Source organism: Phasianus colchicus, chromosome 8 (genome assembly GCF_987193195.1).
Source record: "Phasianus colchicus chromosome 8, bPhaCol1.hap1.1, whole genome shotgun sequence".
Taxonomy (NCBI): domain Eukaryota; kingdom Metazoa; phylum Chordata; class Aves; order Galliformes; family Phasianidae; genus Phasianus; species Phasianus colchicus.
Window position 1 is genome coordinate 17,085,252 of NC_143443.1, and position 15,582 is coordinate 17,100,833.

The 15,582-nt window shown below is 37.3% G+C and overlaps 1 protein-coding gene across 1 annotated transcript in view; it reads right to left on the minus strand.

Moving 5' to 3' along the window:
• TM9SF3 (transmembrane 9 superfamily member 3) overlaps positions 1 to 15,582 on the minus strand; it is a 43,287-nt gene that overhangs the window by 1,349 nt on the left and 26,356 nt on the right. Inside the window, exons 9-14 of the mRNA XM_031602120.2 lie at positions 15,289 to 15,419; positions 6,984 to 7,123; positions 5,367 to 5,435; positions 5,129 to 5,275; positions 4,641 to 4,724; positions 4,462 to 4,538 (exon numbers count right to left, since the gene is read on the minus strand). Coding sequence (XP_031457980.1) covers positions 4,462 to 4,538; positions 4,641 to 4,724; positions 5,129 to 5,275; positions 5,367 to 5,435; positions 6,984 to 7,123; positions 15,289 to 15,419 — 648 coding nt within the window. The remainder of the gene's footprint in view (positions 1 to 4,461; positions 4,539 to 4,640; positions 4,725 to 5,128; positions 5,276 to 5,366; positions 5,436 to 6,983; positions 7,124 to 15,288; positions 15,420 to 15,582) is intronic.

The window sequence follows — 15,582 nt, forward strand, 5'->3', positions numbered from 1 at the left end:
AAACTCCAAGGAGGTCTGTGCAAAGAGATTAAACTAGTAGCAGTTAGTAGTTAAAGGAAATTGCAACCTGTGGTTTTCAAATTAGTAAGAGTCATGAGCAGATTACGAATTGTCACAGCAGTAGTAAAAGAACAGGTCACTGAATTTTTTTTGTTTGGTAGTTTTTTTTTTTTTAAAAAAAAAAAAACAAAACAGGGCAACAGTATATGCCATACCCAAAATACTGAAAGACTAAGCACACTTAGAAACATGAAGAAATACATGAGACCAAGACCTTTCCTCAGAAGGAGATTCAGCAACCTACTGGTAAAACTCAGAACCAAGTTTGCCAGGCTGAGTAAACACAACTGTCCTACAATATCTGCAGCCCACAGACCCCATGACAGTTCTTTAAATTTTGGGGACTGCTCAGATAACTCATGAGTCCAGCCACTAAACTTTCTCAAAACTCTGTTTTTCAAATTCTAAAAGCCAACATTCATGTAAAATCAAGAAACCTGAATAAAACAAACCTGATGCATCACTTCTAAAACAACTGGAATAATAAAGAGCCTGCAGAGGCAGCCTGTGCTGTTGCGTGACATTTCAAGCAGGGCAAATATGGCAGTCACCCCCTGGTCAGCAAATGAAGTACTTGTATTACAAGCCTGGACAAAGTAGAGTATCATTAAAATGAATACAGTACACACAAGATCAGGCTGCTGCTCATAAGCATTAAATGCACTGAGAATGCAGCAGAGGGGAGGCCAGGCAGTGATTTGCAGACATGACATAAGCTTGGAGTTAAACAGAAGCACAAGTAGACTATTCTGTAGCCTGTTAATGACACTAATCTTCTGTCTCAGACAGCAAATGGACAAAATAAGGGTACTGAATTCCTGTTCTAAGATTCATCATATTTTGCCAGCAGATCCAATGTCCAGTTCAGTTCCTAAACTCAGACACATTCCAGAACTTGTTCCTTGAGAGCCTCTCTGGTGATGTGATGCCAGATACCACAAGGTATTTGGGAGAACAAACAACTAATTCTGCTTCATTTGGGAATATGTGGATGCAATAGAAGTGAGGAGTACTAGAAAACAGCAGTCACATGACAGTACAGCTCTCAACTCCATAAGCAAGTCACAACTCTGAATCACAGCAGCTGTATCAGTGAAGTACCACTAATGACCATGCCCAAGTTCAGGGGTTCAATCTAAAAGCCACTTCACAGGTAGTGAATAAAAGTTGGGGGAGTGGACAAGGGACACTAGACAATTAAGACAAACAATTAAAGAATGTCCTCCTGAGAATAATGCAGAACAGTTAGTTTATGTAAATTAAATTAAAAAACAAAACAGTTCCTTTATTTATTTACATTCTTATCACCTGATAAGGTGCCTAACTTGCCTACATAGATCTGGCAGGAATAAACTGTAAGCATATTTCAGTAGAACAGCAGCCTTTAAATAAACAGAACTTAAAAGAATCCAAATAGCCAAGAAAAGCAATCAAGCATTAATTCCCATCTATTACTTCAAGTCAATTGGGACTTACTATAGCTGAGACCAAGTGTCTAAGTTTTTTAGAAAGTCATACAATTATACTTACAGTATTTACATGGATGCCAAAGTGTAGTACTGCAAAAGGCTTTTCTATACTGCCTTTTTTTTTTTTTTTTTTTTTTGAGATCAAACTATTTACTAAGATAGAGAAAAATGAAAGAGAAAGGGAGGTTGACGGACCACTGGAAAGTCTCCCTCAATTCTCCCTCCCATCTTCTCTGTAGCCTGGTTCCTCAAAGAGGCAAAGCAAAGAGTGTAATTACCAAAGTATCAACAATGTGGTTCCCAAAGCCCAGAGATGACTGCAATGTCACGTACCTACAAAATGTAAGTTTCTCAGCTGCCTATTTTATTATAAGACAAGGCCACACAGCATAGCAAAATAAAAAAATTAATCTAACAAACAACACAGCAGAGAAAACAAACAGTAAGCAAGATGCTATTCAGTACAGCTCTTAAAGAGATGAGAAGACTCTTAAAGAGCTCCATAAATAGGGAAAAAATTAATATAATGACCAGCAATTATTAAACTACCACAACACCCTGTGTCAACACGCTCCAGTCAGATCTGTTGTTATTTCAAACCTTTGCGCCCCACATTGGGCACCAAAATGACTGCTGTGGTTTAACCTGGCAGGTGGCTGAGTGCCACACAGTTGTTCATCGCTCCTCCCTTTCCCAGTGGAACGAGGGACAGAATCGGAAACAACAAAGCAGAATTTGTGGGTTGAGAAAAAACTATTTACTAAGATAGAGAAAAGATAAAGCAAAATAGTAATGACTATACATATGTTTATATAATAAATGTATATAACAAGAGCTGCACTAGCAACTGCTCAGTGCACCCTGGCTGATGCCCAGCAAGCTCCTCAGTGAGGAGAAGGTGAGATGAACTCGTCACTCCCTTCAAAACTCCCACATGATGTTATACAGTATGGAATATATCCCTTCATACAGAATTCATACAGAAGGGAATATATCCCTTCAGCTACTCTAAGTCAGTTGTCTTAATTTTGTTCCCTCCCAGCTCCTTGGGCCCTTAGCTGCAACATCATTAGCTTAGTACAACACTGCTTAGCAGCAACTATAAACACTGATGTGCTGTCAACATCCCTTTTCTCCTAGAAGCAAAACATAGCATCATATCAGACACTCTGAAGAAAACAATTCCAACCCAGTTGAAACAAAGACAGACATACACTGAGTTGGGGAATCAGTTTTATTCTCTGGCAGTAAAAGGGAAGCACAAGAAGCTCCACAGATTTGAAAGTTCTCACTGGCTCCCTACAGTCCAGTTCCAGAACTTGTGGGTGCTCTGCAGAGGACAAAAGACTTAATGGATCAAAGTATCCCACAACTAAGCATCATCAGCAGCACTTAAAAAAAGAGTTGGATGATACTAGCCTGCACACTTACACTGTGGCTGCCTTGGTCTGAACTAGTTCATCTCATAGCCAACTGTGATACTGAACATGGCCATTTGCATAAGCATCCAAACCACAGCTCTACAAACATCACACAAGAGTTGTACACTCAGTAGAGAATTGTGCTAGCTTCCTGGACAAATGCTTTTTGACAGGGGACTTGCCATCCCCCTCCATGCTGAAAATGTGAGTTCTCAGTAAAAAGGAATCTCACAGCTTCTCTTACAACACAGTTAAAAAAGACAAAAAAATCTCAATAGAGGTGTGGAAATGAAACATAACAGAAGTATTATCTGATTCTGAAAAAAATCAGATTTTGTCCTAATATTCCACCAAGTACAGTACTACCATGACAGGAAAACATCTGACAACCTGACTCTTCCATGTTTTAAAAAACATTTTAATTACAGGAACTGGTGGGCAAGCTCAGCTTCTGCATCACAGACATTTTAATCAATACCAGCCTGAGCACTTTATAAAGAAAAGATTAGAGCTGAAAAGTATAAGCCTATTAAAGAAAAAAAAAATGGCTGTGAAACTACCAGAACAGCAGGGAAGTCTTGTAATGTGCCAAGAACCCAATGAGGCAAGATTAGATTTCATGAGAGGAAAGAGGTTAAGAGATGATTCTCCTCTTTTTAAAAAGCATTGTGAACTTATCCTCTTGAGATATCAGCAAATGTATACTTTACAGAAAGTAAACTCAACTCCAGTAAGACACCATGGGTCCCAAATATCTAACTCAGAGAAAGCCTTCCACTAGAGTCTAGACTACTCACTCACTGCTGTGAAGGAAAGTATAAAATAAGGATCATACATAATGCATAAAAGAACCAAGAAGCACCTTCTTTCTGGGAAAAAAAAAAAGAAGGATAAAAATAAAACTATCAGACAAATAAATATACATGGCTGCTTCATTGGATGATTTCCATAACAAGCACTATTTTTCACTAAACACCTGTTAAAACAGGTATCTTAAAAAGCAATGAAATCCTGCTGAACATGGGTGCACACTGCATTATCCTTCATCTCTGAATATGCCAATATTATTTTATAAATGCTGCCTTGATGTTCCAGTCCTTTCTGAACTGTCACTCACACAAAAACACATCACAGGATACAGAAGGTAGTGTCATCAGTACTGCAACACCAGTGGTGCCTCAGTGCGTATACCTAGCAGTTTGGCAAAGGGCAACACTAACAACTCCAAAACAAAATATTAACAAAATATACTGAACTCAATCGAACATGGAATTTGCTTCAAAGAAGTTAGTCTGCTCTAAAAACAACCTATTCCTTTTTGTTTGTATTCTTGCCCAAAACTGAATCTTTCAACTTTGCAGAGGAGCTGAAATTCACTCCACAATACATAAATACTACTACTATTCCTTAAAATTCATACGTGTTCCTGCACCAAAAAACATAGAGCGAAAGTGAGAAAACAAAACAATCTAAAAAATTGACTGAAAAATTTCAATATATTTAAAACTTACCACACATTATTCCCAAAGCTGTGCTAAATACTGCCATATAACCAAAGTAAAATGATGTTTGAAACAAGCCATACATCCTGAAAAAGAAAAAATACAAATTTATGGTAGGTATTTTTCCCTGTCTATCCCAATAAACTTCACTGGCAACCTGATATTCAAGTAAGAAAACTGTCACTTACTTTGTCTTGAAAAAGTAGTAGTAAAAGGAGTACATGTAAACATATATCGCAGTTGATGCGGCAGAAAGAAAGCTTGTCCACTGCCTGAAAGTAAACACACACACTCATCACGCATCTAGTGAAAATGCTTCCCAAGAAGATGCACAATGCACTAAAAATAAAGCATCATGGTTCTACAGTTATTTATCAAAATCTGCATTTGCTACACATGACAAAAGCTGCTATTGCAAGACCAAGATGAACTGCTGATATCAAATGATGATCCTTCTTTATATTCATTTGTACCTCAATGTATTTTTTAATGCATATACACATAAATGCCCAGATGCATGCTCACCAAGAAAGTTCCTCTGTAGAAAGGATCCAGGAACTCACTTTTATTCCCTACAGATAAAATCTGGACATGGGATATTTTGAAAAGACCTGTCAAGACTCTTGATCTATAAAACTCTCAGCCTGGTCAACTATGCAAACACCACAATACTTACCACCTGTAATCCTCCGCGTTTAGCAGGAAATATGTACAAACAATAGTCACACAAACTGTCACAATGCAGAGGATAACCAGAACCAGCATCATAAAGCCATAAACATAGTAGATCTTGTAAGCCCAGAATGAAGTAAAAATGAAATACCTGCAGAGAGTAAACAAAATATACAGATAATATTGCAATTCGACTTAACTTACTGTTTTTAATCAAATGGGCAAATAGCTGTCAAACTCACATTTCAATAAAAATTGATCCAAAAGGGAGGATTCCACCCAGGCAAACAATAACAGCTGGTTCCATGAACCTGAAAGATATTAAGGCCAGTTTAGGGACAATAATAATATTTCTAAAAATATAATACAACACATAACCAGGTACTTTATAAAGCCAGAAAACTATTTAAAGGCATGCTAACAAGAACATGTCTCATACCAGTATATTAGAAAGAAGGCACCCCCAAGGATGTTGCATATGGATAGAATGAGGAGTCATTCTTGGGGAAACATGAAACAAACGTAAGACTCACACCAATCTACAAGCATAGAGGCATGCATCTAAGCAGCCTTAACAGCTACAGAAAGAATTCCTCTTGCCAGGAGAGGGCCTAAGCAACCAAACCCCAGAACATCCACCAGCCCTGACTGAAGTAATTAAACTCAGTGCTGTTGTTGATGACAGATACTGCAAATACCGGAATGAAAATTCCACGGGGTTCTCCCTATATGATTAAGAACCAGTGTTCATTTTAATGCTATACTGAGTCATAAGCATATGGCCAAAAATTAATACTTACCCACCTACAGGTGAGCCTGTCACCAACTAAAGGTGATCTGTCTAGTACTTGCAGTGATTCCAAACATAGTTGGTAACCAATGATTTAATTTAGAGCTTCTTTTATTATTTATGGGGAGAACTGTCAAAACTGACACCATGCAATTACATTATCTTTATGGAAAGCATCTTTTTTTTTTTTTTGTCATGTCATCCTATCCTGCAAAATCTATCAGCTTCCCAACATACAGGCCACAGTATAAATCAAATCCTAGCATTTGAGCTGCACAATCCACCACTAACAAGAGATTAAGAGTGCTGCACTTCCTGGATACTGTGAGTGTACACGTTTCAGTGCCCCCTTCACACTGTGCTCCTCTGAACAGGGAAAGCAAGAAAAATCTATTAAAAAAATCCTCTGAGAATATTTTCATTTCCATAGCTTGCTGCCTCAATCTCTGTGTTAAATTAATAGGAAAAAGTGGCTGCATTCAAGCTTTGCAAAAAAACACATAAGTCTACTCTTTGAGACCAGGCACTCCTTTACAAATCTTGCAAAAATAATTAAGGCTTATTTGTAATTCAAACAATTTACTTCAGAATATTTTAGGCTCAGTACCATCAACAAAAATACAGAAGGGCACTACAAGCTTTTCCCCACTTTTACCCTGCAAATGTCTCAACTTGAAAGTGGAGACCATTAAACAGAACAGTTCTGCCTCCAAGGCACACTGAATCCTAAACCTGTAAGAGGCATTAACTAAGGTTTAGTTTCAAGACATCCATATCAGAAATAGGTTGGAACCATCCTTTTTATGTAAGAGACTGGAGAGCATTTCAGGCCAAATGTAAACCAGTGATCCAGGACTGTAAAATCTGCTTTATCTATTACCCATTAACTGTGCATGGTGGTTGCATTCAAAAGAAAAAAGTCATACTTATAAAATTTTAGTAAAGGTACTCTTCCAGACATAACTCTAATCAGAAAAGTTACTTTAGAAAGCTGTAGTGATCATGCCTGATAAGTCACTTTAAATGTACTGAGGCAAATGCATTTAGTTAATATGTTTGCTTTTGTTACCATTTTTTTTCTGGTATGGGACGAGGCACTGCATTGACACGACATGGAAAATTGGGCTGTCCTGACAGATTTCGGCCAAGAATTGTACCAACAAGGTTCAGTGGAAGAATGACAAAGAAACAAATACAGCATACTGCCACCTGTAAATGTAAAATAAAATAATTAAAAAAAAAAACATCAAAAAGATGAAAGAAGATAATCAACCTACCCTGTCTGTCTGTATTAGTCATTGCTGCAGAATCATACTCTTGGTTAAGAAGCATTAGTTAATATACAACTATTTTATCAAATGAAGTATTTATTCCCTGAGAAACTTCATAATAGATATTACTAAAAAGTGTTAGAGATATTTTCTTACATCAACTATAGAACTATTGCAGATTCTTCATTTTATTGTTTTCCTCTAAACACTGTATTAACCAATATGGAATTAAACTGAAACCTCAATTGTGTTTCATCACTGGGAGCTTTGCCAGCTTCTTTTCACTTTTTGCAGCTATCCCTGGGAGTCAGCTTAGCAGTTAGGTAGTTGCATACAAATCTATAACAAATAGTGTTGGGTACAAGAATTTAAATCCAATCCCCACAAGAATCCTAAACAAGAATTACAAAACCACATCAGAACACTATCAATCAAAATATTAGGTCTGATTTTCTCTGCTATCCATCATACAGGTAAATAAGAACACAGATGGCCAAAGACACAAATGACCACTGGTATATACAAATATTTAGTTTAAAAGCACAATGGCCCTACTTACATATAAAAAATAGGTTTAAGCACAATGCAAAGTCAAGCTAATGTTCCAGATCTTTCCAATGAGGCATCCTCCCTAAAAGCTTACCAGGACAATTATTCCAATATACATATGTATCTCCACTACTATTCCTGAAAGGTAGTGTATTTTCACTTTCCAAAACAGAAAAAATGTGTAGCAACAAGTTCAATACTCACAAACCTTTAGCATAAAACGAATTAGCATTAAACATTTTATTAACTTTTGGGGATGAGGAGTTGTACTACTTTAGTTCAGTACAACAAGTATTAAATCAATGAGACGAGTTTAAAGTCGCATCTGACAAGACAGAGTGAGTGGGTTATCCCTGTGTTACTGATTTGCACAGTATCACTAGCTTGGGCCAGATGCAGACAGAAAACATTGCCTATGGTTGAATGGATCAAGATTTTAAAATTCACAGAAGTGGTACACCAACCAGGCAGTCAACAAGCAGAAATACTCTTCATATACCTCTCTGAGGAGAAATGATTAAAGCACTGCATTATTAGCCACTAAAATGAGAAGCTTCATCAGTAAATAAGGGGAAACTAAGTAGTATTTACACTTGGCAATAATAAAGCAGACGTACATTTAGTATCTCCCATTTCTTTTCCATTACTGGAAAAACACAGGTAAGCAAGCACAATGCGTTGGGCAGGACACTGATGTCAACTAAGAATGAATTATGGAAGTATATAATTCACTTAATGGATGCAGGCTCTGCACTTGAAAGCTGCTCAACCTAAAAGAATGAGCAGATGAGAATTTTGAGAGAGAAATGCCAAAAACCATCTGAGACAAAGAACATCTTGAGTGCTACATTTAATAAAATACTTCAAAAATCCTTCAAACTTAAAAGGACAAGAGCATCATTACCACAAAAATAAATAACGACTTTAGATCTAATGGATATAGACCAAAAAGACCCAGCTTGTCTGAGCTGTAGGGGGTAAAAACATATTCAAAAATTAAGGCCTGAAGAGGCTCTAAGGAATTTGAGCTGACCATATCAAAATCATTTCCACTGAAAGACGAGGTTGCTTTGCACTCTGCCTGCTCAGGGATACGGGGTGCAGAAGGCTGCCTTTGTCTGTGGTTCTTGCCACATTTGGCTATAAGGTGGGCTTCTGCTTGGCACTGGTAGGAAGCTCAGCCAGGGGCACCATGGGCGAGCATCTGTACTACTCATCCAACTACAACTGGCTTTTGCAGGGCGGAGTTATCAAGTGTCTGTAGCTTCAGTTCAGTTCTTGATCTCATAAATAAATTTCATCTGTGGATATCAATAGAAAGCAAATCCATCTCCGTACTTTACTACAGAAAATCTGTCCAGCAACAGCTTTGAATTTCAGTCTCACTAGAAGAAAACTTACAGGCTTGTGATTTTCCATCTTACAAAATATCTACCATAGCAAATCTGCATGGAAGGAATACAGCGTCAGAGAAGGAAACCAAGGTCTTGCCACAGAGCTGGCAAACTCAAGAGATGAGGAAAGTCATCCAGCATCATCATACTCTAGTGATACAACCACAGAGCTGAATGGCTTCAGATCAGGTGAGCAAGGAACAGGCCCAACTTGCTCCTGCTGGGCATGGCTGTTGCGTTTTTTGGGAGACAGATCTACCAACAACTCTGAAATCTAGAAATGATTATCTGCATAAAACAAGCTCAGACAGACCAATGTTCCTTGAATAATGGCTTCCTACCAACCTGTCCTCAACACATCTGTAATTGGCATCCATCAGAAAACCCGAGTGCTTGTGGCTTTGTTATCATATCAGCCAAAACATGACTGACAATGTTGTAATATGTTTTGTTCTACTTGGTTGAAAAACAAATGAATTTCAGACTGAGCATCCTGAACCTTTGCTGAAATCTGCTGAGCAGCACATTGCACCACTTGTCTTAATGCTATACTATGTTCTGAGAACACCTGGATTTAGAGTGCTTTTTTTTTTTTCCTGGAGCCACTAAGAAGTCTAAAAATTAACTGAGATAATTTTGCAGTGCAAGGGCAGGTAAACAAAATGAGCAAGGGGAGATCACAGTGCAGGCTTAGCAATGTCTCCCACTTCCACCTGCCTCTGACAAGTTGCACCAGCTGATAAAGACATGAATATTCAGTCTTCTCAAACAACAGTGCTCCAGTGACAGCAACCTGCTGTTCTTAGAAAGCTGAGCAGCAAAACCAGTGTTGCTTACGATCAACACACACCACTAATCTCAGTAGCACCTTCTCTCTCACTTTCACCTTACTGCCTGACCTCAAGGTAGCCTACCTGTGTAGACTGATGCTAGCTGAAAATTACTTTCTTCATTCTTGACATTCTTTGGACATGACAAATGACCAGGAATAACTAGCTTTTTTTTCAGCTTTTGACATCCTATTTATTTCAGATCTGAGGTGAAAACATTGCCTCCTCCCAAGACGAACACGTTCTGCCTATTGCCACAAATTACCAAGGCAGTTACAATGCAGGCTAGGCAATTGCTAAACTCAAGAGAGTTTAAAGCCAAATCTGAAACAAATAGAGTTTGTGTGGGGGGTAAAACAGCTCTTGAGTGAAAAAAGAAAAAAAAAGACAGACAAAGTTAAGAGGAAAAAGAAAGATTTCTGCCTTGAAGGTTTCAAAGAATGAGATTACAATACACTACAATAGTAAAAGCAGCTCAGGCCCTTACTGGCCTCCATTTTATCATCACAAACAGTGCAAAGGAATGAAGGCAGGATCAATGGAGGTTGCTCTGCTTTCCCACAGAAGCACCTCTCCAGAGGGACCAGCAATTTTATTCATTTTTTTAAATTTTAATAAGAAGCAATAACAGCAGTTGCACAACAGGCAGAAATGCAAGAATTACATCCTAATGAGTCTTTTAAGAGATTCATTCAGCAGTGTTCACCATCACTTCAGAAAACAAGCTACGTGAACAGCAAATCCACTACAACTGAAAAAACAGTAGTTCATAAAAAAAACAAGCACACACTCTCCATAATTCACATAAATGTAAGCATGAGTTTTTCTATCGAGACATTGCATTATAACATACTTATTTCAGCTACTGCATTTTTGTTACATATCTTCTTCACACCTGAGTATGTGATTTAGTACACAGATTGTAGTTGTCACAGGAGAAACCATCAACCTCACCAAGCTTGTGTTGTTTCTACACCACACCTTTTCTTTGTTTGTTTTAAGGGGGAAAGAATATTTACTGCCCTTGACTGAAGGCACAGAATTCGCTTCTCCTTATTTGAAAGGAAACATTGTTGAGGGGGAAATAATTTATGTTTGAGTACCATGTGTTTCATATTTTCTGACAACTGTAGATTAAACTTCATTCGAAGGTGATAATTAAAATTTTTATGGGCATATCTAATATTAAACAGCAACTGGCAGGCTGTAGTGCCTTGACTGCTTAATGCACAAGGGAGAAAAGCAATAAAAATTAACTGTCAAGGCAGCAGCTTGATCTTTCCTGTCACCTACCAAAACTGCACCCTTAGACAGCATGAAACCTTCCCCCAGTAGAGGTAATGAATCCGCACAGTGAAAGTTTTCTACATGGAATTGGACAAAACATCACAAACAGCAAGAAAAGAAGGCTTCAAAATAAATTGGTTTTAATTTTATAACAACTGAATTGCTCATCTAGGATGTTACTTCGGGTAATAAACAGAACTGTTAAAAAATTTAGCCAGAAGCATTAAGCTGAGTCAATTTCAACATAAATGCTGTTTTTGACCAAGGATTCCACAGTCACTTTCAAGCAAATGTAAGGGAGCAATCTGCTGAACACATATAACTAGATTTTTTTCCCTTTTTTTAGGCAGGTCTGATTCAGCCAGTTCATTTCCTGATCTGGCTCAATGAATGAAAATCTGTGGTGCTAACACATTCACCTCTTTCAGTGGCAACCAACACTTACTTCACCTCATAGCAGTCAGGGATGGCTATAGCCTGGATTAAGCTATCTGTCATAGAAAATACTTCTTTCCACTTTCAAAGTAACACAGTTCCCAGTAACAAAGAATAAAGGATGCAAACAGTAGTTTCTTGATCCCAAGATAAGTACTTTGTAAATAACCTAATATAATTAAATCATTAAAAATGCACACTAGAATGTTAGCCTCACAGGAATCTACCGTTCAAACAAAACAAAAATGGTACAACCTAAATAGTTCGAGCTGCTTGGATTCTGCAGTCAGAATCTTACATTAGTCATACTAGCCTTAACGGGAACCTTTAAATTACATATTACATGCAGAACAAGCTAAGCAGTCACAGCTTGTGAAATGTCAGAATTAAGGAGGTTCTACCATGGCATACTCCAGAAATTCAGCATTAATTAGTAATTTTGCATAGAACTACCATCATACTCCTTCAAAAACTAGAGAGAGCTCACTTCATTTGCTATTACTATAATTATTTTTAGTTGCCATACCCTCTACTTTCCGTTTATAATTCAAACACAACAAAATAAAATGATTAATACACTGGAAAGACTCAAAAATCAATGGAAGTTCAGCTAAGATGTACAACAGCTTCAGAAGAATTCCACATTCAGTAGTAATGAGATCCTACAAACAAACATAAACTGAAAACAATTTTGGGCTCCAAAAGAACAAAGAGTAGAACATCTCCCAAGGAGCACATATAAAGGTGAAGAGATATAAGAAAAAACAGACTGTTACATCTATTTGAAATGCTAAGGGTACTGAAAGCTTTAAGCTGACAAGTTTTAAAAAGCTCTCAAATTTGAGTATCTGCCAGATTCTTAGCTGCATTTTGAAGGGAAGGGCAACTGAAGGATGTCCCAGTGAAGAAGTTAAGCCTTTGCTGAGGCTCAAGTACTGCACAAAATTTGCCCAAGTATAGCTGGCATGAACATCCAAAAGGGCTAAAGGCAGAGTTCCAACACTGATGAAACACTGCAGAAAATAACTGTGGTCTTCCTAGTCCTTGCCGCATCTTCGAGGCAATCTCAGACATCAAGAAAAAGATATTCAAGGTGCACAAGGCTTTGATGTTTAAAACAGTCTAAAACAACAGTGAGGTAGGTGTACGATGGTCCTGGAGGGATCGATTATTCTGAGTACTTAAACACAAAATGCAGAGAAGCAGATAGATCAAAGATGCAGAAACTGCGTGTCAACTTGCTTATTTTGGTTTTGACAGCATCAGCTGCCCTTGCCTAGAGTTAACAGAAAAAATCTGTCTGGAAGAAGGAATTAAGGTGCAGAGAAGCGAACCTTGCAGTTCATTTGCAAGTAGCAATGTCATATTAAAGCACAGTCTCTTAGCAACCTTTTAGTCCAGAAATTCTTTTCAGCAATTCAGTTTTGGCTTTTCCCGCTTTACAGCACTGAAGAAAAAGTGGTTAATTCTTGCCAGAAATTTTAAATCAAGGAGGGTAGCCTCAAGATATCCCAGGATAGGTAAGTCATTTCTGAGTTTGACTGTATTCAGCTGACAGATTTTAATTCCACAAAAAAGAAGCAGCAACAAGTTTACATTAGAGAATTATGGAAGATTCTCTACACTAAAAACAAAGGAGACAAGATGCAAAGGTATCTTATCCATATATCTAGAGAGCGTCCCAGGGACTTCAGACCACAGCATAACACAGTAATTTCAAACAGTTTTCACGGCCTTTCACAACCAGCTCCATGAGTTAATTTGAATTCATTAGAGCGTTGATGATTCTGATGAAGTTTCCATTTCATAACCTGCTCCTACTAAAAGTCCCCTAACTCCACTGAAGTTTTATTACCAGTCATAACGATTCAAACACGCTCATAAAACCTTGAGACTATTAAAATCACTTTGTATAAAGAGCCCTAACATCCCTGATTAAGTGACCCCTGAAGATTTATATTCCCATCTGCTTTTGCGTGTCCATGTTTCCATGATCTTAAAATACACATCAGCTGAACAGATTTACAAGACAAACTTCAGCGCAGGTGGAATTCCCTTTCCTCAGCATTTCTGAGTTCCAAATAGGAATACAAAGTGAGAAATCTGATATCGTAAATGCTTGCTCAGCAGTAAAACACATCCCCTTTGCACATGTCAGAAAGTTTTATAACATTGATCTTTGACAATACTGTACATGACTGCAAGCTTAGGAAAGAAAAAACACTACAATATCCCTCTGGGGCACACACTGATTGATACAAACATAATCAAAGAAAATTTTAGTCTACCTTCTTCAAGAAGAAAACCAGAAAAATTAAATGAACGGTTTATAAAAACGTTTACCTTGATTTTGCACTTAGTTTTGTAACAATTAATCAATGCAAGAAGTTGGTAATTTGGTGGACATTGCAAATACTTCTCATAAAGAACTATAATCAGCACAAACATGAGAAGTAATTACCATTCTATCGGAAAAAGTTATTGAAAGCCTTTGCCTGGAGCTGAGAATTGTCTCTCTCATTTTAATTACCATTTATGATTTCTACCACATTCATTATTTTAAAATGTGTTCTTCAGAAATATTTTCAGTCATATATTGAGTTTGATTATCTCTCTAATGTTACAACTTATAAGATAAAAATTGTGTTAATAATCTTCATTCTGCAATAGACAAACTAAGAAGAAATCCACAGCTACTCAAATCTCTCTGATTGAACAATTCACTAAATCTGATGCAAAAAGAAGGGAGCTATGACAAAGGTTACTAATTATATACTATGATTTACTACAGATCCTGCAAAGATAACAAATCTTCCTTCAGTATTTCTTGAAAAACTGCTGCATAAAATTCTAAAAAGCTATTTTGTAGTACAACTTTAAAAAGTTCTCCTCTGAAATAATGCCCCTCGTAAGTTCAAAAAGAAATTCTGCTGAAGTGCCAAGTTATTATTTCCTATTTTGTACTCACAGGGTTATTTCAGGTTACTTGAAAGGGCCAACAATAGCACAAAAAAAAACCCTCACAAAAGCCATGAGAAACAAGAAAAGTTACATTGATTAAATACTAAAGTAATCCAGCAAGCATTGTTCTCCAAGTGACATGGTTAACACACAGTCACAAGACCATAACTGGATACTAAATACCTATTCAGAAAGTAAAAACAGTGATTCTTTTTCTCAAGCCCAGATCTCCTCAGGAGTTCTCGTCTCAAATTTTAGCTTTTTTTTTTTTTTCTTCCCTGCTTGACTATAGTAATTTGCAAGTGGTTTCCACTTGGATTCCTTTTAGATTATGCTTAAGTTTATAAACAGTTGGCATTTCTCATCCAGTTGAACGTTCAAGTTGCTGACTTCGTGTGTTGTACAAGATTATTACAGAATGAAGATCGAGCACAAAGCAGAAGGGACATTTTAAACAGAGAGAGGCCTGCTGTTGGAAATCAGCATCTGTTATGATTAAAAGAAATTATACTTGAAGCACATTAAAACCTTCCCAGATTAAATTTGTAACTAAAAAGCTGAAACCATGGCTCACAACCGTATTTTGATTAAAAGGTAGTTCTCCCATGTCTACAGTGGTTTTTAAATTCTCCACTAAAATGACTCACCATGGTTCCAAATGGTATAGCTCTTGAAGCATGGTAATAGATGGCAATGAAGTTAATGAAGAAGGCAGTTCCACACACCATTGCCGGAATAAGGAAAGCTCCAATGAACATCTGTTTTATCCATCGCCTTCCTGTAAGAAGGAATATTCCAATGGAATCTGTTTAGAAAGTTCTTTTAAAAATACCAGTAAGCTCTCCAGAATTTAGATATTTGACTTCTTCTCCCCAAAAAAGATGAAAGAGATAAGTAACAACAAACTGCAAGGATACAAGAGCCAAGAGCCAACTACCACT